General features: G+C 34.5%; 1 protein-coding gene across 1 annotated transcript in view; it reads left to right on the top strand.

The window, feature by feature from the left end:
- Window positions 1–22,897, top strand: part of DPY19L2 (dpy-19 like 2) — an 86,439-nt gene extending 63,542 nt beyond the window's left edge. Inside the window, exons 17-22 of the mRNA XM_057549977.1 lie at window positions 4,619–4,643; window positions 11,211–11,330; window positions 12,245–12,419; window positions 15,816–15,915; window positions 17,215–17,340; window positions 22,401–22,897. Of these exons, the coding sequence (XP_057405960.1) occupies window positions 4,619–4,643; window positions 11,211–11,330; window positions 12,245–12,419; window positions 15,816–15,915; window positions 17,215–17,340; window positions 22,401–22,557 (703 nt within the window). The 3' untranslated portion in view covers window positions 22,558–22,897. The remainder of the gene's footprint in view (window positions 1–4,618; window positions 4,644–11,210; window positions 11,331–12,244; window positions 12,420–15,815; window positions 15,916–17,214; window positions 17,341–22,400) is intronic.
- The last annotated feature ends 890 nt before the right edge of the window (window positions 22,898–23,787 follow it).

Genomic DNA, 23,787 nt, shown 5'->3' on the forward strand with positions numbered 1-23,787 from the left:
AGTTTCAGTATACAAGTCTGTCTCCTCCTCAGTTAAATTTATTTCTAGGTACTGCAAACATGGACAATTTTATTTCTTCCTTTCTGATTTTGATGCCTTTTGTTTCCTTTTCTTGCCTTATTGCCCTGTCTAGGACTTTTAGTACTATGTTGAAGATAAATGGCAAGAGTGGGCATCCTTGTTTTGCTCCCGATCTTAGAGGAAAAACTTTGAGCTTTTCACCATTGAGTGTGACGTTAGCTGTGAGCTTGTCATATATTGCCTATATTATATTGTCTGTACCTAATTTGTTGAGAGTTTTTTTTGTTTTTATCATGAAGGGGTTTTGGATTTTGTCAAATGCTTTTCCTGTCTCTATTGTGATGAGCACATGATTTTTATCTTTCATTCTGTTAATGTAGTGTATCACATTTATTGATTTGTATACGTTGAACCATCCTAGCATTGCAAAGATAAATCCCACTTGATCATGGTTTATGATCCTTTTAATGTTATGTTGAATTTGGTTTCTGCTATTTGTTAAGGATTTTGGCATCTGTATTCATCAGGGATATTGGCCTACAATATTCTTTTATTTTTATTGTCCTTGTCTTACTTCAGTGTCAAGGTAATACTAACCTTGTAAAATGAGTTTGGAAGTCTTCTTTCCTCTTAAATTTGTTGGAAGAGTTTGAGAATGATTGGCATTAATTATTGTCTAAATGTTTGATAGAATTCTCCAGTGAAGCCATCTGGTCTTGCAGGTTTTTTTTGTTGGGAGACTTTGGATTACTAATTCAATCTCCTTACTAGTTTTAAGTCTGTTCAGAGTTTCTATTTCTTCCAGTTCAGTCCTGGTAGATTGTATGTTTCTAGGAAAGTATCCATTTCTTCCAGGTTGTCCCATATGCTGGTTTATAATTGTTTATACAGTTTCTTATGATTCTTTGTATTTAGTTGTAATGTCCTCTCTTGCATTTATGATTTTCTTTATTTGAGTCTTTTTTTCTCAGTTCAACTAAAGGCTTGTCAATTTTGTTTATCTTTTCCAAAAAAAAAAAAACACCTCTTAATTTCATTGATTTTTTTACTATTATTTCTTCTCTCTATTTCAGTTATTTCTCCTCTGATGTTTATTTTCTTCCTTCTAATTCTGGGCTTAGTTTTTTCTTCTTCTAGTTCCTTGAGGTGTATAGTTAAGTTGTTTATTTGAACTCTTTCTTTTTTCTTAATGTAAGCATTTATTGCTATAAACTTCCCTCTTAGAATTGCTTTTGCTGCATCTCATAAATTTTGGTATGTTGTATTTCTCTTTTCATTTGTTTCAGGATACTTTCTGATTTCCTTTTGATTTCATCTTTAACCCATTGATTGTTCAGGATTATATTTGTGAATTTTACAGCTCTCCTAATTCTAATTTCATACTGTTGTGGGCAGAAAAGATACTTGATATGATTTCAATCTTAAATTTGTTAAGACTTGTTTTGTGACCTAACATATGATTTATCCTGGAGAATGTTCCATGTGTGCTTGAGGAGAATGTGTGCTCTGCTGCTGTTGAATAGAGTGCACTGTGTGTATGCTTAGGTCCAGTTAGTCTAAAGTGTAGTTCAAGTCCAATATTTCCTCAATGATTTTTTGTCTGGATGATCTATCCAATGTTAAATTGGGTATTTAAGTCCCCTGGAATTATTGTGCTGCTGTCTATTTCTCCTCTCCTATCTATTAATATTTGCTTAATATAGTTAAGTGTCTTAATGCTGGGTGCATATAGATTTAGAATTGCTATATCCTTTTGATGAAGTGACTCCTTTATCATTATCTAGTGACTTTCTCCTTTGTGTCGTTACATTTTTCAACTTAGTCTGTTTCACCTGATTTTATATATACATATAATATATATTTTATATATATATATATATATATATATATATATATATATATATTTACCCCTGCTTTCTTTTCATTTCCATTTGTGTGGAATACCTTTTGTCATCCCTTCACTTTTACTTCATGTGTATTCTTCAAGGTAAAATAAGACTCTTATAGGCAGCATAATTGGGTCTTTTTTTTTTTTATTCATTTAGCCACTCTGTATCTTTAGATTAGAGAATTTAATCAATTTATACTTAAAGTAATTATTGATAGATGAGGACTTACTTTTGCCATCTTGTTTTCTTTCTGTTTTGTAGTTTCTTTCTTCCTCTCATGCTATCTTCCTTTATCACTTGATGATTTTTCATAGTGGTATGCTTTGATTCCTCTATCTTCTGTGTATCTACTATAGGTTTTTACTTTGTGGTTATCGTGAGGCTTACATAATACATCTTATAGTTTTGAGTCTATTTTAAGCTGATAACAACTTAACTTCAACTGCATATAAAAATTCTGCCTTTTTACTTCCCTTGTCCCCATTTTATGCTTTTGATGTCACAATGTGGATCTTCTTATATTGTGTATCCATTAATAAATTATTGTAGCTATATTTATTTTTTAATGCTTTGGTCTTTTTATCTTTATACTAGAGTTAGGTGATTTACACACCACTACTACAGTATTAGCGTATTCTGAATTTGACTGTATAGTTACTTTTACTAGCAAGTTTTATACTTTCATGTGTATTCATGTTACTAATTAGCATTCTTTCGTTTCAGCTTGAAGGACTCCCTTTAGCATTTCTTATAAGGCAGGTCTAGTGATGATGAACTCCCTCAGCTTTTGTTTGTCTTTCTCACCTTCATCTGAAGGACAGCTTTGCTAGGTAAAGTATTCTTAGATGGCAGATTTTTTATTTGAGCACTTTGAATATCCCATTCTCTCCTGGCCTCCAAGGTTTCTGTTGAGAAATCTGCTGATAGCCTTACAGGGGTTCCCTTATATGAGATGATTTGCTGTTTTCCAAGTTCATTTTTTGTCTTTGATTTTGACAGTTTTATTATAATGTATCTAGTGAATTTGGGAAAGGTCACGTATGAGCCTCCTCTACTTGGATGTCCATATCTCTCCCCAGAGTTAGCAAGTTTTCAACCATTATTCCCTAAATAAGATTTCTGCCCTGTTATTTATATGTTTATTCATGGACATTTTAATCTGAACACTCAAATTTTTCTTTAGCTCAGGGGATAGTTATTCTCTCTCTCTTTTTTTTTTTTTTTTTTTTTGCTTTAGCCTCTCTTTTTTGAACATATATTATTGCTTTATCATATTTTTTATTTCTTTTTTTCTTATGTTCTCAGATTATTCTATGACTGGGTCTTCAAAATGACCAATTTCAGCTGTGTAAATTCTGCTATTCAACCTTCTTTGGAGGTTTTAAATTAGGCAAATATGTTTTTTTCATAATTTCTGAAAGCTCTTTTTTACTGCAGCTTGTTTTAATTGAATGGATGCAGAATCCTCTTAGATGTCTGTGAAGATAATAATTGGAATTTTCATTTAATACTATCTATTATTCCTTATATTAACTCTTTCTTAAGAGTTCAGTTCACTTGCTCATTTATCTTGATGTTTTTCTTTCATCCTATTTGTGTCTCATGATTTGGTTGTATATTGATATTCTAAATTAGTTACTAGATTTATTTGTATCCGTACTTATTGTTGGGGGTCATTGGTGATTATAATACTTACCTACCAGGCCTCTCCCTTACATGTAATAGCTCACTACAGGAGTCTTTTGTGACTGGCAGACTTCAAGACATGTGGGAACCCATCCATTCACCCCCACCTCCACCTTTGACTGCATAAAGTCAGGAAGGACTTGCAAGGTTGGCAAAATAATTTGGTGATTTCACTACTATTCTAAGAGGCCTTCCCTCCACTACTCTTCTTAAAAAATCTCTGGATCTGTGTGTGCCCCTGAACTTCCTTATACTTCTTACTTTCTTATTTATACTGTCTTAATTCTCTCTCCAACCCCAAAATCCATATGAGAAGTCCTCTTATCCTGCAAAGACTGAAATATTCAGTCTTTACAATGGGCAATAAAATAAGCAGTCTTGTACCTCTCGTCTGGATCTAACATAAATTTTATGAGGATAAGAACAGTATCTATTCTGTTCACACTGTTCACTGCACAGTGCCTGGAACACAGTAGGTATGCCATAAAAAGTTAGTAAATTTTTAGACATAAATATTTAGAAAATTTGTTAGACAACTTTTGTGGAACTAAAAATATTTATAAGCTTACCTAGTAACTTTTATTCCAGAAATTTATCCTAAGGAAATACTCAGAGATGCTCACAGAGTTTTAAGTACAAGGATGTTCACGTTAGTAATTGTGAAAAATAAAAACAACTCCAAAGTCACAGCAGTACTTATATAAAGTATATATACTGTATATGGTTGAATATTTAATAGATATTCTTTTTATTCATTTATCTCTCCAGAGATACAGTCTTCAGCAATCAGTAAAACCCATTTTATCTTAACCAAAGAACAGCATTTTGATATACTTTAAATAGAATGACTATAAATCATGCCTTTTAAATTGCCATAATTTTTAGTAATATTATCTGATAACTTTATTTATTTATATATTTATTTATTTAAAATATAAGAACAAATAAATGGAAGTTCATTTTGATGTAATCATAGTATAATGGACAGTCAGTAAATAGAGAATATTTTTGTTTTATTCCAGAAGACAGCTCCTTGAACATGGTGAGGTAAAACTTTCATTTTAATCTCTGCTAGATTTGTGTATTATATTTTAGTTCAAGGATAATTCACAAAGGTATAACTCTGCTGTTGATACACCATCATCAGTGCTTAAGTGCTTCAGCACTGGTAATAAATTTCTGCTCATCCTTCCCACTTTTTAATCTGCTCTCAGTTTTGAACAGTAGTAAGGACTTGACAGCCAGAAGGCTGATTTATGACTACAGAGTATAATTAAATTAAATTACCTTCCTTCATTCATTCAACAATAACAGACATTAATTTCTAACCCACTGAGCTAATCAGCTACAGGCCATCAGGGTAGGTACCCATGGCCCTGTGACTGGTGGCTTTTTGCCACACACAGACCTGATGGTCAACCAGTTACAAGCTTAGCTGTGTTATAGGATACAACAGATGGTATAGCGATGTTCCTGCCCTCAAATATGTCTAATTTTTCAACGGAGAGCAAAACAAGATAGCCTTTCTTATGGTGCTAAATTATTTTGTGACATACAAGAGAAAGATCTTCATGGGCTAGAAATACAATTTCCTAAGTAATAGAACTTTGAGTCTTAAGTGGCAGGTCAAATTTACAAGAGAGGGCAACTGAATTTGAACTTAATAGGAATAGCTTATGATGATAACTAATATTTTTTAAATAGTTACTATGTGCCATGTACTGTACTGTTTTGATTCTCATAATAATATTATTCCCACTTTGCAAATAAGAAAATTATGTTAATTAAATGATATTAGCTGTTAACAGAGATAAACACTAACATTGAAATGACTTAAATCAGTAGAAATTTAATTCTTTGCTCACATAAGGTTAAAACTGGAGTTCCTGATTAGCAGGTAGTTCTCCAACAAGCAGTATTTGAGGGACCCAGACTCCTTCCATCTATGGCTCTGCCATCTTCAACATGTGGTTTTCAGGCTTGATGTGTACAAGGCAGCAAAGGAGAAAGAACAATGAAGATTGTGCACCGGAGGCTTTGTAAGGCTGGAAAAGATAGATGCACATCACTTCCTTCTCACAGCCGGAACTCAGGCACATGGCCACACCTGACTGCCAGGGAGGCTGGGAAATGCAGTCTTGCTGTGTGTTTAGGAAAAAGAGCAAAGGGATCTCTGCCAAGGACTAGAGACCTAGAGAAATTAAGTAGCTTACCTAAGGTCTCACAGCTAATTTGCAGTAAATCTTGCATTTAACCACTAGCAATCCATTTCCAGTGCTCTCAGAGGAGTAGTCAGCACTTACTGCTTCCTATGTGCAGGGCATTTGGGGGGAAGTTATTTGATAATTTCATTCTCACAGCAACCCATTGATGTAAGTACTATTATTTTTTTATTTTACAGATGAAAAAACTGTAGCATAGAGAGATTAAGTATTGATAACTTGCCTGAGGTCACAAAGCTAAAGTGGCCTTAGCTTTGTAGAGCCAAGGACTATGAACCCAGGCAGTGTAGCAGCAAAATCCATGCTGTTGGCCATTCACTCTGATACCACCTAATGTGAACTGCTTTTATGTAAATCAGGCATGTCACATTATCCAGCTTTACTTACTAGTACAGATTCGTACTTCATATTTTATCATACAATATTTAAAACCCACCTCTGTTTAGAAATATAGTATTCCTTAAGTTTCTGCCTCTCTTTCTCACATAGTTTGCTACCTTCTCATTGTCTTTCATTTCTCCATTTGTCCTTGTTTTGCCCATTTTTCTTTTTTCTATTAATTCTGCATATTTATCAGTTCAGTCTTTATTATGTGCCTACTATACACCAGGTTTCTGCTTGTGTGGAATTTAAGGTATAGTAGAGGGAAAAAAATGTGACCACATAATTATATGTGCAATGACAAAGGAAGATACAAAAGTAGCACAGAAGAAGTGATTAAATCTGTGTTTGGAAGGGATGGGGTAGTTAGGGAAAGGCTTTTCAAATGACTATAGAGGAAGAGCTTACCAAAGTCAAAGGATGTACACGTGCAAAGAAGGCAGAAGGTAATAAATTTATCCAGAGCTACAGGCAAATCAGTGTTGCTGATGCATAAAAAAGGCAAGAAGATGGGAAAAGAAAGCAGCATTCAGACTATGATGCCTTTGTATGCAAAGAAGCTGGACTTCATTCTGGACTTTGTTGTTAAGTTGGAGATGGTATGGTCAGATCTGAGTTTTAAATACTTTTAAGTCTGTTGGCAGTAAAGAAGATGGTTTTTTAAAAGGCAATAAGAAGTCAAGCTGACCAAAAAAAGGACAGTGATAGCAAATCTCTTAATTTTTTCAAACTAAAGAGGGTATGCTAAACTCCTGATGTATAGGCAGATTAGAGATTTAAATTTCTAAAAATAGTAGGTCTTATGGAAGGAGATGATAGATTTCTGGGCAGTAGCAATGAAGTGGCTCCTAATCCCACTTCCACTTGTGACTCACACTTGATAAATATCTGTTTGGTTTGGGATGGGACTGTTTTCACCTTAGGGATGATAGGGTGTGAGAGACACAAACCCTGATTCACTCTAAATGTGATATGATAGCAAAAGATTGTACATTCCAGCTTGTTTCAAAATTAGGTGAGGATCCCTTAGGATAATTTTTTCACCAGGGGTAAGTTCTAAATTCCTTGCTTTGTGCTAACCCTCTGAATCAGGGATAGTCTGCAAACCTCAACTCACTAAATTAACCCCTGGCTTACCTCCCTACTGGCATGATATTGATTATTAAAGTTTGTTAGATTAATGGATACTGTTGTGATTTTTCCTCATAATTTAATGTATTTGTGTTTTATTTATTCCATCAAATTTATTTCTTTTAGCCAACTTTTCTATGTTATGGGCTTAGAAATTAGTGAAGGAGTACCTAGTAATTCACAGGGAAGAAAAGAAAGGAAAGAGATTTAGGAACAATATTTAGTCCCAGAATGTCCTAATATTATGAAGAACTGGTGAGAAGATTGGCTAGGGAGAGAGAACATTCAGAGTATTCACTCCTGAATATTCTTTTGACCCACTCATATCTCATTTTGTCCATGACAAAAAGTCCTGCATCAGCCTTCACATTTTTCTAATCCCTAGTTTATTATATTATGTGATTAGTTTATATTAGATCCTTTATATTTGAAGTCTGTTTAGTTTGTGTTTTCTATTATAAACAAGGTTTTTCTATTACTTACAGCCAAAGAGCTTTCTGTGACATACAGCAGAAGGCATCTGAACTTATACAGAGCTATTCAGTTGAAGAAGTGAAATGATACAGAATTTGGGGGAAGAATTACTTCTTTTGAGAAACTGATATTGAGTGACATATTTTGGGAATCTGTACACTTCTGTATTCACAGACTAATAGAACTATGTTGTTGAATAGTTTATTGTTTGGAGAGAAAGTATAGGGTAGTAGTTAAAGACAATGACTCAGAAGCTAGACTGGGCTCAGATCTTTGTTCTTCCACTTACTCAGCATGTGATATTGGCTAAGTTGTTTTACATCTTTTGGGGAACAACAAAAACAACAGCAATCATAATAGTACTTATCTTCATATGGTTGCTATGGGATCATATGAGTTACATGTAAGGTCCTTACAATAATGCCTAGTATAAGTTAAGCATTGTGTAAATATCCACTTTTACAGTTAGTGTGCCTTCTGGATCAGAATTTCAGATCTAATATTCTGCTCCCTGTTAAGGACATCTCTTCAGCATGCTCTCAAGATATCTTCACACTGTCATGGGAGGTAGTTTTGACAGGAACAACTCGCCATTTGGACTGGCTTTAGTTAGGCCTTGCTTTCATTCTGCTTGGTAGCTGCTACCTCACATTTTACCCAGTTGGGCTCACTTATTCCAAAGATGAGTAGTAAACAGTTTCCTGAGCTTCTCTTCCTTCCTTCCAGCCTCTAAAAAATGTTGTGAGAATTTTCCTAGTAATTTTTATATGGCAAGAGGTACCAGACTGACAATGGCATACATACAATAGTGATTTTTTTTTTTTTCAATAGTGATTTTTGTACTATACTTTTTGACTGTAGCCTTCTGTCCTCCACTTGGTAGTTAAAAAGAAGGCTGTCTTATAGAATGGAAGATAAAATAACTATGGCAAGAGAGCTTTATGGAAAGTCTGAGAGTAAGTGAATGCTTAGGAGCATTTGGGTGAGAACAGAAAACAAACATAAGTGATGCCATTTGGGATAGCTATTCTGTGTCATCCAGCCACAAAAAGCGTCATTCAGGGAAGACAAGGTAATGGTGGGGATCTTTCAAGTCTCCATATGAAAACAGAGTCCTTTCTTCAGCCTTTAGATGATAGAGGAAAGTCAAGGAGTATTACTACCTTGGATTTTATTTTGGTCATATGAGAAATTGTTGCTAAAATAGAAGTAACAGAAGTTAGGGGAGGAAATGATAGTGTCATCCTGTGGCTCAAGATAACCAAAGGAAGGAATACTGGGAGAATTCAGATGTGTATTTGTATTGATTATCCGTATCTATTATGGTCTGTTTCTAGATGCCACATTTTAAGAAGACGATGGACAATGTGTACCACATTCAGAGCAGGGCAACCAGAATTATGACAACACACAACTAATAATTGAATTTTTCTGAATATTTAAAGATAGAAAGCTTTCTAAGGTTGAAGGTGGGAATAATGCAAAGTCATAATACAGTACTTAGGTAATCGAGAACTGTCATGCACAAATGGGTTTACACCAATTTTGTGCAGTTCCAGAGGTGTTGCAGGAAAACATTAGTTCAGTTTTAGAAAAGATTTTCTAACATATACAGCTATCCGTCTTTGTAATAGGTACTCCTATGGCATATTCCTTTTCAGGAAATAGTGAATATTCAGTTGATAGATTCATAGAAGTGATCCCTGTTTTGGATAGATGATTAAAGTAGATGGCTCACATAATCTACCAATCTGTGATTTAGTGGTCCTAAACAAAAGGACCTATTTGAGGATGAAGTGTGTTGATGTCTTGTCTTCTCTCCAAAACGTGTTCCTGATTTTGTCCAAAGGTGAGTTTGACTAAAGAACAATGAAGGATTGATTTTGAAATAAATGTTCCACATTCCAACTCTAGGTTCAAGAATTATTTAAAAAATTAACAAATTTTCCATTTTCAAACATCATTTAGAAAAGGAAAAAAGATAGCTTTAGGTACAGTTTTTGCCATTCTGTTTTAAATATAAATTATGTATTTCTGATTATAAGAATAGCACGTGTCTTTAAAATTTGAAAAATGCAGAAAAATCACCATTCAGAAATAATTTCTTTTAACTTCTTAGGTATATTCTCTTACAGCCTTTTCCCCCTGTGCATATATATACACACATAGATGGTTTTCACAGAATTAATATTATTCTGTAAGTATAGAGTTTTATATTCTGAAAACTTTTCCATGCCATTAAATAATCTTCCAGTATGTAATCTTTTAATGGTTGTATACATGTGAAAATGCAGTAATTTACTTAGTCCTCTATATTGGTCACTTAGGTTGTTTCTATTTTTGCTGAGAAAAATTCACTTCAGCGATCATCTTTGTAGAAGCATTTTTGTGTTTTGATTATTCCCTTAAGTTAAATTCCTAGAACCAAAATTTAAGTCAAAGGAGTTGGCTCTTTTCTAGGGTCTTGATAAATATTGCTAAATTACAGAAATATACCAGTTATTTCAGTGTGTTTCATGGCATACTCTCTAACACTCTATTAATTTAATATTTGTCAATTTTATACATGAAAATATTATCTTTACTATTTAATTTGTTTGAATATTAGTGAATTAGAACATGAATATTTAGTCGTGCTTACTTTTGGTTGTATTAATTCTTTGTCCATTTTTCTAGTGAGGAGTTTGTTGATGTTTTATGAATATGTCTGTTAGAAAAGTTTTGTTTGAAACCTTTGCTCAGTGGAACCCCATCTTAATCAAAATGGGGTGTCCTACTAATTAGTACAAGTATTTATACAATTCCACTACTTCTAAAATAATCTAGTTTGTGTTATGATTTTTGTTGCTGACTGAATGACACAAATTTGTGAAGCATCCCATATTTTTATGTCTCTGTGACTCCCTTTCTCACCTGCTGTAGGTCCTTGCTCAAATACCACCTCTTTGAAGAGGCCCACTCTGATGATCCTAATTACACTTGCAACTTCTCCTGCCTGTGGTCTCACACCACACCCTGCACTTCAGTCTCCTTTCCTGGCTCTGCTTCCCTTTCCATTGCACTTACCACTTTCTGATAGACTGTATGATAGATTTTGTTATTTGCTATGTCTATTTATTTTCTGTCTCTCCTTAGTAAATGTACTAAAATGTGAGCCTCATAGGACAGGAATTGCTCAGTGTTGTTTTGTTCACTTCTATATCCAAAGCACCCAGAACAGTACCTGGCATATAGCAGGCATTTGATAAATCTTTGTTGAATGAATGAATAAATATTAATAGACTTATTACTAACTTAAAATATCCTTATCCTAGTGAATAATAATAGTTTTAATATACTTTATTTTACATATATTAATTTAAAAATATATAAAGTGAAAATTTAATTTTGTTTTGTGTTTTTATAGCTAATTTTTCACACATTGCAGTTGTTTGCATTTTCTTCCCTTGCCATTTTAATTATGAGGCTGAAGCTCTTTTTGACACCTCACATGTGTGTTATGGCTTCCCTGATATGCTCTCGGCGGGTAAGGTATTCATTCTTGTATAACTAGACTATAACACTACAGCAACTACGGTGTAGTTACCATGGCTTTGCTGAGTAATCCAAAACATAAAAACACTAGGTGTTTTTATCTTAAATGATTTAAAATGTTAGTTCATGATTCATTATAGAGTAAGAAAAGCAAATTCGGGTAGCTTTGAAAATTATTCCTAGATTTTAGCTGTTAATTCTTTGACTTTCCCCTCTATTAGTATCCTCTCCACAAATATAGTTTTTTTAAGTTCAGGTCAGTGTAAGAGATTCTTGGCCTGTCAAAACTATCCTCAAGTGCTCTTGTAATACTAGAGAAGATGCAGTATAATTGCTCTAGTATTGTCTTGTTGGGCTCGGATAATTCGTGGGGAAAATTGTCAATTCTGGGGTTCTGTTACTGTATGCAAAAGAGCTAGACAAAGTAGCTAGAATTTTGGGACCAAGTTACTTCTAGAGACACCTTATTTAGTTTTGATTGTAAGTGTCTTGCCTTAGAATATCATAATGCTTATATTCCTGAGAGGAATATACTTGTCAATACTAGTGAGGTTTCCCTAGTTATTCAAGATGTCCATAAAAGGCAGCCAGATGTTACGGATTTAGTTCCAGGATGTTTCAGAATTGTGATTTGCTAATCTTAATTCCTGGTAGTAAATCAGTACTAGAAGGATCAGGTATTCCTTCTTTACTTCTTTTAAGAGGAAAAAAAGCTCCATTTTTAACTGGACTCCAATTCCAAAATATTTGCTGTTTTTAAACAATAGGTGATGATTATTATATTCTGTATATTGTTAGTATCAAATGGTAATCCACCTTGGTTTAGGTAGAAGGTTGAGAATTTATTATTGGCCTAATAGCACTCTTCATATAAGAATTATAAATAATTGGTTTCTTTCATTTCAGCTCTTTGGCTGGCTTTTTTGGAGAGTTCGTTTTGAGAATGTTATCTTTGGCATTCTAACAGTGATGTCAATACAAGGTTGTGCAAACCTCCATAATCAATGGAGCATAATAGGAGAATTTAATAATTTGCCCCAGGAAGAACTGATACAGTGGATCCAATACAATACCAGACCGGGTATGTAGCTGTTTGGTTATATGTGTAGCTAGCACACACTCATGCGCACACGTTATTATTATATGTTATTATACATTTGCATATATTGTACAGTTATTTCATATATATGTGTATGTGTATATATATATATATAAAATTTTAAAATACATATGCATTCATACCTTCACAGATTTTGAGCATGGTAATTGCAGTGTTCACCAAATCAAACCTTTTTAAAAGGTGATTTTGTGTCATCTTTAAACCCCTCCTAGGTACCTGTCAAAAAGAATTTTACTTGACTTTAAGAGTTAATGATTATTCACAAGTTATGTGCTATAACTCTGAGATTATTGTATTTTAACCATAACAGTGACACCTCAAAGAAAAAAAAAAACCTTTAATGACAACTTTCACACCTTGTGACAGGCCACTGGAGAAGATAGTTTTGACTGTGGGGAGGTTAACAACACCCCTCCCATCACTTCCATCAGTGCCTACTCTCTGCTCTATGTGTAAAACCAGTCACATGCAGAGGAGTTAAAATCTTGGATATTCTGTTTTCTTCACTAATTCATATCAAAAAGATGAGTATACATGCTATTTTTAAATACTTTAAAATATTCTTTTAGCTTATCTTCTTTTCTTGCTATCTTTATCCAAAACCATATCAAGCAGATTGATATTTATTTCACTTTTAAATACCTTTCCAGAGGATAAATATATTCTACATTATTTTCTGTAAGTAATCTATAGTCTTGTCCTAGACAATTTTTGACGTTTCATAATTTTTTTCTGGCACAAGTTCTTCACTATGGTTTATTTAAATTTATCCTGTGACTCCTTGAGCCAGTTTCTTCTTATCTCTTATTTGGTAGTCATCATTTTACTAACTAGCTATCATTAAGGTAAACTCTTATGAACGTCAACTCAGATATTTGGCCTATAGCTTTCAAAGGGTGTAGGTGACAGTGCCTCATCACTTAGAGCTTCCAGGTTAGTTTAATCAGAATTTTTGGATTAACACTTTACTGACTTTTTCCCTGTAGTACAATAGTACAAGGTAGCTAGTCCCTTTACTCTCCTTGCCCCTCCCCACTTACAGCTGTTTTTCCAAAGCTTTAAAAGATACCTGCTCTTTTCATGTTTGCTTGTGTCTTTCTTTGTTCCAGTGTTTGTCTTGGGTTCTTGGCAGAGAGAGCCTATGTTTGGCAACTTACCCTTCTGAGATAACTCCTACAAACTCCTACCTCATTTTTGCCTCTTCTTTGATCTTACCAATCTTTCTCATCACTGTATTATGAGTTCTGTCATGTTTACCGCATGTTTTATTAAATTTTATAGTAAAGGTGGGACTAGAGCTTACATTCAGGTCTACCATGTAAGGTTGTATAGTTTGTACACAGCACAAAGGTGGTCAGTTGGGAGGACAAGTGGGAACTGATATCCAGCCTGTGGTCCACTTACCAAGTCATGTATGTATTAGTGAGGCTCTGTCAAGTCAAAAGGGATAATTTCTTTCTAATACATGCAGTAAGCTAAGTGGAGATTTAAATATATTATAGAAAAGATCCTATTGTTTCCCTGTCATGCTCATGTTTACTTTGCCCCCAAGAGGAAAGAAGCATTTGGGGAGTATTCTCCCCTTCTCTCTGTTTCATAGATGGTTTCTTCTCAGTGGTTCCAGTTCTTGCTGGACAGGCTTACCTAGTTTCTTCTGGATGACCCTGGCCCTGAGCTTTGGGTCCCTCTAGCCCAGAGTTTCTCAAGCTTGGCACTGTTGTTATTTGGGGCTACCCTGTGCATTGGCAGCATATTGAGCAGCATTCCTTCCTTCTACCCGTAGATGTCAGTAGCCCCTCTCCCCCCACAGTGTGCTAACCAGAAGTGTCTCCAGAAGTTGTCGGTGTCTCTAGGAAACAATATCACTTCTGGTTGAGAACCCCTGCTCTAGTCTAAGAGCTTTTCATCATTAATTATTGAATCTTACAATAATAAACACACGTCTACTTCAATTTATTTATGTATTTTCAAATTTAAGGCATATAAAGAGATATTCATGCAAAGTTACATTTATTTCCTTATTTATTTTTTAATTTATCCATTTATTTATTTATTTTTGGCTGCATTGGGTCTTTGTTGCTGCACGTGGGCTTTTTCTAGTTGCAGTGAGCTGGGGCTACTCTTCGTCGCAGTGCACGGGCTTCTCATTGCAGTGGATTCCGTTGTTGCGGAGCATGGGCTCTAGGCGCGTGGGCTTCAGCAGCTGTGGCACGCGGGCTCAGCAGCTGTGGCTCGCAGGCCTAGCAGTCGTGGCGCACGGGCTTAGTTGCTCTGTGGCATGTGGGATCTTCCCGGACCAGGGCTCGAACCCATGTCCCTCGCATTGGCAGGCAGACTCCTAACCAGTGCGCCACCAGGGAAGTCTCCAAAGTTACATTTAGAATGCTTAATTGTATTTGAAAGTAAACATTCAATTATTTACAGTAGATCTGAATAATATGCCTTGTTCTTATTAGTGATTTTACTGTGCTGATTAAAAATGACAATAACCTTCCTAATCATGTAATCATTTATTGTACAGGAGTGCCAGGAAGTAAGCATTTGGTCTTTTTGTCTCCCAAGAGACAGAACTAAAACTGAAGCCAGACAGTAGATTTTGGTGTAAGACTAGTTATAACCAAAAGGCAATACGTTTATACAAGCTATTATTCCAGAAAGTACTACTAACAAGTAATGAAGTGGTTTGATGAAACGTATACATTTATAAAGTCAAACAGAAACTAAGAAAACTTAGTTATGAATATTTAAAGATGATCTGAGGGAAGAAAACAATGCTTTTATCTGGAAAGTTCTCAGGATTACAGTTCACAACCCACAAAAGTCACTTTAAAACATGTTCCATAAGACTTGCCCTTTATAATAGTCTCCCAGTTTCTAGAACTTTAAACTACTGGAACAAGATATCAAATTTTACAATTCTTTCCAGTCCTGTGTGTCTTTGTACTGCTGTCTCTTAGTATAGCGCTTGAACATGGTAGTATGCTGTAGTGAAGTGGTTAAGAGGTTGGGCCCTGATACTTTCTAGCTGTGCAGTCTTGGGCAAGTCACTTAACTTTGCTGTGTCTCAGCTTCCTGATCTACAAAATAAGAATACATAGAACCCACCTCAAAGCTGTGCAAATTAAATTCTATAATCCTAGTAAAAGTATTTAGCAGTTCCTGGCACCAAGATAACATTTAACGAAAGTTGGCTATTGTGTAGACCATCAGTAAATATTAAGTGAAGAAAAAGAATGCTGCCAATGATTATTATTTAAATGTACTTCATCTTTCTTAATCTGGGTTCAAATATTACAGATAGGTAACTTTTGGTTTTCTTTAAAACATGTTGTTAAGGAATATAATGTTGTTTTCCAGATGCTGTTTTTGCAGGTGCCATGCCTACAATGGCAAGTGTCAAGCTCTCCACTCTTCACCCCATTGTGAATCACCCACATTATGAGGATGCAGACTTGAGGTGGGCAACTGATAGAATACTTCAACCAGACACACTAACGACTTCTACTGACTCATAGGAATAGGGAAATTTTTATACACACACACGGACACACACACACACTCTCTCTTATCCTCATATTTGTGCTAGAAGTTAATAATAACCATTCAGAAATTACAATACGTACCTGTTGATTTAAAGTAACCTTAATAAACCTCTGAAAACTGAAAATAGCAACACCCAGTTTTTCTCAAAGTGAAAAATATGTCACATTAATGACTAGCCTCTGTGTGTTTATGCGGGTGTGTGTTCCAGTGAAACTCCTAAGTAATAGTAATAAGAGTGGGGATAGATTTGGCTTATGGCCATAGTTTGCCAACCCCTGTTCTAGATTCCACAGCCCCTCTGCCTGGTTTAAGAAACCATTCTTCATCTTACTGGTGGCCCATGATTAGCCTTTTTTAACAGAAAAGCTACATGAAATTTGCTATATTAAATGCTTTTATGAAACTTTGGGGTGCTCTTTTGCTAGCTGATTATGGGAACTCTAGTTTCCACTGAGGTCTGAAAGTTTTGTTTTCCTTAAATGACTGACTTTTAAAAATTATTTTAATCATTCTAGTAATTGGGTAATCATTTCCTTTTAATGTATTTTTGGCTTATTTTTAGAGGTAATATTTTAAATTATTTAAAGTTTTATGTTTGGTTGTGGAGATTGGGCATTCTGTATGCTTGAAATCCTAAGAAAAGTCTAATGCATAATTGATAATTTGTTCAGGATTTTATAAAAACCCCCATTTAGGGCTAAACCATCTGTTGTACCATATTTTGGTAACCATCCCTGTCTCTTAAGCTTCTGTTAAGTTGCTTTCTCTACATGACTACTACCCTAGATGCCCACTGTCTAATTGTTCTATTTGCTACATTCAGCTTCAACTCATATGCTTTTCAGAGTTTCTGTGAATGAAATTATCTACTGAAATCTATATTTTCACTATATTTAGCCTCTATCTGAATTTGTTCCAGATTAATTATTTTATGAATTATGCAAAGCAAATTTTATATTCTGAACTGCTACCTACCTCTAGACTCTAAACTGGTTTATACACTAATAAGCAGTACCTGCAAAATTCAAATTGCTGTGAGTTTAAGCACATGCAAAATATAAGTAGAAATGTGGCAACTGCTATCCCCAGAATAATTCGTGCTATTTGGGGTCATATATAATCAATGCTCCATCCAGTAAGCATTGAGGTTTTAATTTGGTAATAAATCTATTGTCATTTATTTAAAAAAATTTTAACTTGTTTGAATTTAAAGAGCTCGGACAAAAATAGTTTATTCTGCATATAGTCGAAAATCTGCAAAAGAAGTGAGAGATAAGTTGGTGGAGTTACATGTGAATTACTACATTTTAGAAGAGGCGTGGTGTGTTGTAAGAACTAAGTGAGTATGAGCCCTATGGTATATGATATGGTATATTTTAAAACAACAAATGTTTTACTTTATTACAGCAGTCCTGATTCTTTAAAAATTTTTATTTTAAATTAGTTCCATTAAATTGTTGCCCTGGTATTTTATTTAAAATTATTTCATGTAGGAAATTAAAATTATACTATTATTTAAGCATAATGTAATTTTTTAAAAGTATAGCATATTTTGCTATCCTAATTTTTTCATTTTAATTTAACATCTTAAATGTAGCTTTTTTCCATAATCTTCAAGTTTTTATGATAACTTTTATTAGATGTCTGAAATACAGATTTGAATTTACAGCCAAGTCAGATATTAGCATTCTGCTACTACAGCTGATTTACATTGGATTTATAAGACTCATAAGAAAAGTTTCACGTGACTCAAAAGGACATAATAAGAAAACGTTTCTAATTAACATTTTTTCGTTTCTAAATTTTGAATCTCTAAAAATACATAAAATTCTAAGATGTGTAATGGATATCTTGAGACCTTTGTTTAGTGTCCTTGATTTAAGAAGTCCTTAGTTATATTAATTTTATCATTAAGAATTTTCATTTCTCCTATGGATAATTAAGAATTGGCTATAACAGATTTTGAAGAGCTAAGTTCGGAAATTTTAGTAGCTAATTTTTGTATCTAATTTTAAGATCTAATAAATATGTATAGGAAGAAACGGCATCTTACAAAAGAAGAAACAGAAATATCATAACGTGTATGCTTATCATATTAATTTAAAGCTTAAGACAACACATACTTCAAAACAGGGCATATTATCACAAATAAAGGTGGACATTTTATGATGGCAAAAGGATTAATTCATCAAAAATATCTAACAGTTTTAAATATGCATACCTCTAAACAGAGCTTCAAAGCACACAAAAACGTGTAGAACTAAAAGAAAAAATAAGCAAGGCTTTAATCATAGTTGGAAAAGTTAACATTTTTTTCTCTACTAGGAACAATAGATAAAAAGTCAGTAAGCATATAAAAGAGATGAAAAACAAATAGTATCAAATGACCTGATCCAATTGACATTTATTGAACACTGCAGGAAACAGCTGCAGAGTACACATTCTTTTAAAGGGCATGTGGAATGTTCACCAAGAGAGAACATATGCTAGGCTGTAAAAATGGTCTCAATATGTTTAAAAGGTTTTAAATCATACAGAATTAAAATAGAAAACAATAATAAATAGATACCTAGTAAATCCATGCATATTTGGAAATTCGGCCGTAAACTTATGGGTAATTTATGGGTCAAAGAAAAAAAACCACAAAGAAAATTTTAAAACACTATTTTTCACTTGAATGGAAAAAGGGGTCTTTTAACAATATTGCTGATCTAACTGGATATAATGTACAGGAAAAAATTAAACCATGACCCATACTACACCATACACAAAAATTAACTTTACATGGATTATAGAACTAAATGTAAGAGCTAAAATTGTAAAGATTTCTTAGAACACAGAGTACTAACCATTTAAAAAATCAATAAATTGTTTATATCAAAATTGAAATATTTTCCTCAAAAAGATATTAAGAAAATAAGGCAAGCCACAGACTAGAAGAAAATATTGGAAAGCATATATCTGATAAAGGACTTATAAATATAGTTCATATAAAGAAATTCTATAAATTAATAATAAAATGACTGTACAATTGAAAATGGGCAAAAGACTTGGAAAGACGTAATTCCCCAAAGAAAATGTGTGACTGACCAATAAATACAATTTTTAAAACTAAGATACCATACGTTGGAGAGGATACAGAATAATTGTAAATCTCTTACATTGCTAAGGGGAGTGAAAATGATACAACCACTTTGGAGAACTATTTGGAGGAATCTTAAAAAAATTTAAGCACACATCTACCCTATTACTCAGCAGTTCCATTCCGAAGAATTTAAATAAGAGAAATTAAAACATCTCTCTAGAAAGGGTGTCACAGCAGTTTTATTCATAATAGCTCAAAATCTGTAGGTAACTTGTTGCTTTTCCCTTGCTGCTTTTAAGAATCTCTCTTTATGTTTTATTTTTGTCATTCTAATTACGATGTGTCTTGGTGTGGACCTCTTTGGGTTGATCCTGTTTGGGACTCTCTGTGCTTCCTGTACCTGGAAGTCTGTTTCCTTTCACAGGTTAGGGAAATTTTCAGCTATTGTGTCTTCACATATGTTCTCTGCCCCTTTTTCTCTCTCTCCTCCTTCTGGGACCCCTAAAATGAGAATGTTAGTATGCTTGATGTTGTTTCAAAGGTCTCTTAAACTGTCCTCATTCATTTTTTTTTTCTTTTTTCTGTTCAGCATCAGTGACATCCATAACTCTGTCTTCCAGTTCGCTGTTCCATTCCTCTCTATCATCTAATCTACTGTTGATTCCTTGTAGTGTATTTTTTTTATTTCACTTATTGTATTATTCAGCTGTTTGGTTCTTCTTTATATTTTCTATCTTGTTGTTAAACTTCTCACTGTGTTCATCCATTCTTTTCCTACGTTCTTTGAGCATCTTTGTGATCATTACCTTGAACTTTTTATTGGGTAGATTGCTTATCTCTACTGCATTTAATTCTTCTTCCAGGGTTTTTATCTTTTTCCTTTGATTGGAACATATTTCTCTGTCACCTCATTTTGCCTAATTTGCCATTATTATTTCTATGTATTTGGTAGTTTGGTTACACTTCCCAATCTTGGTGAAGTGGCCTTCTGTAGGAGACATCCTATGGGTCCCAGAAGTGCACTCCCCTCTGGTCACCAGAGCTACATGCTCTAGGGTTGCCCCCTGTGTCAGCTGCGTGGGCCCTTCTGTTGTGGCAGGCTGAGAACTATGGATGGTCTGGTAGATGTGGCTGGCCCCCGGTCCTGTTGGTTGCCAGGCCCTACCTTGTGCAGAGGCTACTGGCCAGTGGTGGGTGGGGCCAGATCACGAGGCACCTGGTTATAGGTTCCAGGGTGTGGCAAAGCTGATGTTGGCCTGCTGGTGGGTGGGGCTGTGTCAGGCTAGCTGCTTGACCTGAGTCTTCTCAGTACTGGTACCCACAGGATGGTGGGTCGGGACAGGTCCGATGCTAATAAGCTAGAGGAAGAATTCCACAATGGCGCTTACCAGCACCAGTGTCCACGTGGTAGAACAAGCTCCCCAAAATAGCTGCTGCCAGCATCTACGTCCCCAGGGTGAGCTCCAGTTGCCTCCTGCCTCTCTGGGTGACTCTCCAAAATCAGCAGGAAGGTCTGACCCAAGCTCCTTTCAGATTGCTGCTTCTACCCTGGGTCCTGTAGTGTGTGAGATTTTGTGTGTACCCTTTAAGAGTGGATTCTCTTTCCCACAGCCCTCTGTCTTTCCCAAAAGTAAACCCTGCTTGCCTTCAAAGCTGAATATCCTGGGGGCTCATCTTCCTGATATAAGACCCCGAGCCCAAAGTGGGGCTCTGATCCTTCACTCTTTGGGGAGAACCTCTGCAATTGTAATTATCCTCCCATCTATGGGTCACCCACCTGGGTATATGATGAGTCTTGACTATACCACACCTCTGCCCCACTTACCTATCTCATTGTGGTTCTTTCTTTATATCTTTAGTTGTATAAGATCTTTTCTGCTAGATTCTGGTCTTTCTCATCAATAGTTACTCTGTAAATAGTTGTAATTTTAGTGTGCCCATGGGAGGGGGTGAGCTCAGGGCCTTCCTACACCACCCTCTTGGCACACCTCCTTGGAAATAATCCAATTTTAATGTAATTTTAATGTAAAGTAAATTGTGATACATTGAAGATGTCTGTTGTAATCCCTAGAGCAAACCACTTGAAAAATGCAAAAGCAAAAAACAAAACAAAAAAACCCAAATAAGCCAGTAGATGAATTGAATGGTATAATAAAACCTTTTTGCTTTACATAAAAGAAATCAAGAAAGAAACAGAGGATCAAAAAGATACGAAACAAATAGAAGAAAAAAAGGAAAGTGGCAACCCTAAAGCAAACCGTATCAGTACTTGCAAATGTGAATGGGGACTAAACACTCCAATCAAATGTCGGAGATTGACAGACTGAATACAAAAGCAAAACCCAACTATGGCCTTTCTCTAAGAGATGCATTGTAAATACAAATACATGAAGGAAAGGTTGAAGGAGAAAGTATAGCAATGTTACCATGTGAGTAACCATGTATGTAACATATGCTAGATATGCATTATCTAGCATATTCTAAAAAAGGCAAAACTATAGTGCAGAAGGGGGATCAGTGCTTGCCTAGGTTTATATTTGGGGGAGAGGACTGACTCTAAAAGGCTACAAGGGAACTCGTTGGGGTGATGGAAATTCTCTGTGTTATGATTATGATGGTGCTCACACACCTATATACATTTGCCCATACTTAGCAAACCTTACACATAAAATGGGTGAATTTTATCGTACATAAATTATACCTCAATATAGCTGTTAAAAAATTAGAAACCAATCTTGCCTGACTTCTTCCCTTTAATGACTCTCATGCCGGGTTGTTGCCTAGTGAGAAGTATTATTTCATTCAATCCATTCAAAAGGGAAAGAGTTGAGGAGAATAAAGTTGGCAGAAAAGCTTCTCTGCCCTGCTTTGGACTATATATGTTTTCATGCTAATCCAAGTCAATTTAAGCTCAAAAATATGAAATATGAAATTCATCAGGAATTAGATTAACTTTCCTTTGTCTCATTCTGCTATAAATGGGCCTTATGTTTGGATGGCAATACCACTTAGAAAATATATTCATTTATATTTTACTTTGAAAGTGGATTTTTAAATATATATTTCTGAATGTGCATTGAGCCCTTATTATTTGATTCAATAGTATATTGGTTATTTGGTTAAGTGGAACACGAAAATGCAGCGTACTTTCATTTTATTATCTCTAAATTATAAACTTACGTTTTTTGAAATGATGCTTTAAAATCTTTAATTTATTAAATTAGTCTCTAAAACTCTAGGAGATATTTTATAATTATACTTCTTCTAGATATGAATGCATTTTTAATACAGATATATGTGCCTGTTTTTTTCAGGCCTGGTTGCAGTATGCTTGAAATTTGGGATGTGGAAGACCCTTCCAACTCAGCTAACCCTCCCTTATGTAGCGTCTTGCTCAAGGATGAGAGGCCGTACTTCACCACAGTGTTTCAGAATAGTATGTACAGAGTGTTAAAGGTTAACTGGGAATGAGACTACCCTTTACACTGTGGTGCATAAAAAACAATCACTTTAGTTTATTTACATTAATAAAAATCACAAGCTTTAATAAGGGACCCTTAAAAAGAAGATAATAAAAATGCTTTAAATTTTTCTAATTGCTAAAAGGTAAATTATTTCATTGTTTTCCATTGAATGTCAGCCTTATTAAGCTTGTCATATAAATGAGTAAATCATCTTAAAGCTTTAAAGAAGAAAAATATATGTAAAAGAACAGCGAAATTTAATAAATCAAGGATATGTAAGTCCTTTTGTATCCCACTAGGTGAATTGCTTCGGATTCTCTCTAGTTCCAGGATGTACCAGCTCAGAATCTTTAAACCACTTAGAAGAGACTAATGCAGTCTCTGAAATGACACTTCCTTAAGATCCTGTTACTGATCACAACCTCTTTACCTCTGTGAGGAAATTTGCTTGTAACCATGTGTCTATTAAGGTTGTTTTGCTTTTAGTAGCCCTCAGGAAAGATCTTTAATAGCTTTTAAAAACTTTTTTTATCATTTCAGGTTAAGTATTTTTAACAACAGCTTATTTTGTAATGTTTTCAATCTCTTTAAATTTATTTACCCAGCCAGATAAGTATTTTTCACTGATTAGTTCTCAGTTTGAGTTCAACAGATTATTAATCTGTCTTCAGAATTCAGTGGTTTTTCTTTTACTATCCAAGTAAAATAAAAGTTGTTACAGTATACAGCCAAATGTAGGGGTTAAACATAATCAGAAAAGAAAATCCAGTTAAATTTATCAAATGAAATTTGAAGATTCTAGATCTTGAATGAAGCAAAGGCATTCTCATCTTGAAGCCCTATAGCTCATTGGACATAGTCATTTTTTCTGGTCACCATCTTTCATAATTAATGTATTTTAAAATCCTTTATTTATTTTTGGTTTTGGATGAGGACAGCAATGTTTTATAGATCCTCTCTTCCAGTATAAAACCTACCCAATAGTAGTGCTTTGAAAAGTGGTAAATAGTTATCTTGAAGATATTGTTGCCAAATGGAAAGATAAACACTCTCTTTCACTGATTGAGAGATGTTAAATATGCCATAGCTGTAGTATTTTAATGTGTATCTGCTTTAATCATCTTGAAATTTTTGTAATTCCCTTATTTTTTGGACCTCTACATTTGAGATAACAAAATGACTAAATTCTGTAGATTAGTTCACTTACAGCAGGTAGAAGATTACATATATATAATAT

Source organism: Balaenoptera acutorostrata, chromosome 7 (genome assembly GCF_949987535.1).
Source record: "Balaenoptera acutorostrata chromosome 7, mBalAcu1.1, whole genome shotgun sequence".
NCBI classification, from domain to species: domain Eukaryota; kingdom Metazoa; phylum Chordata; class Mammalia; order Artiodactyla; family Balaenopteridae; genus Balaenoptera; species Balaenoptera acutorostrata.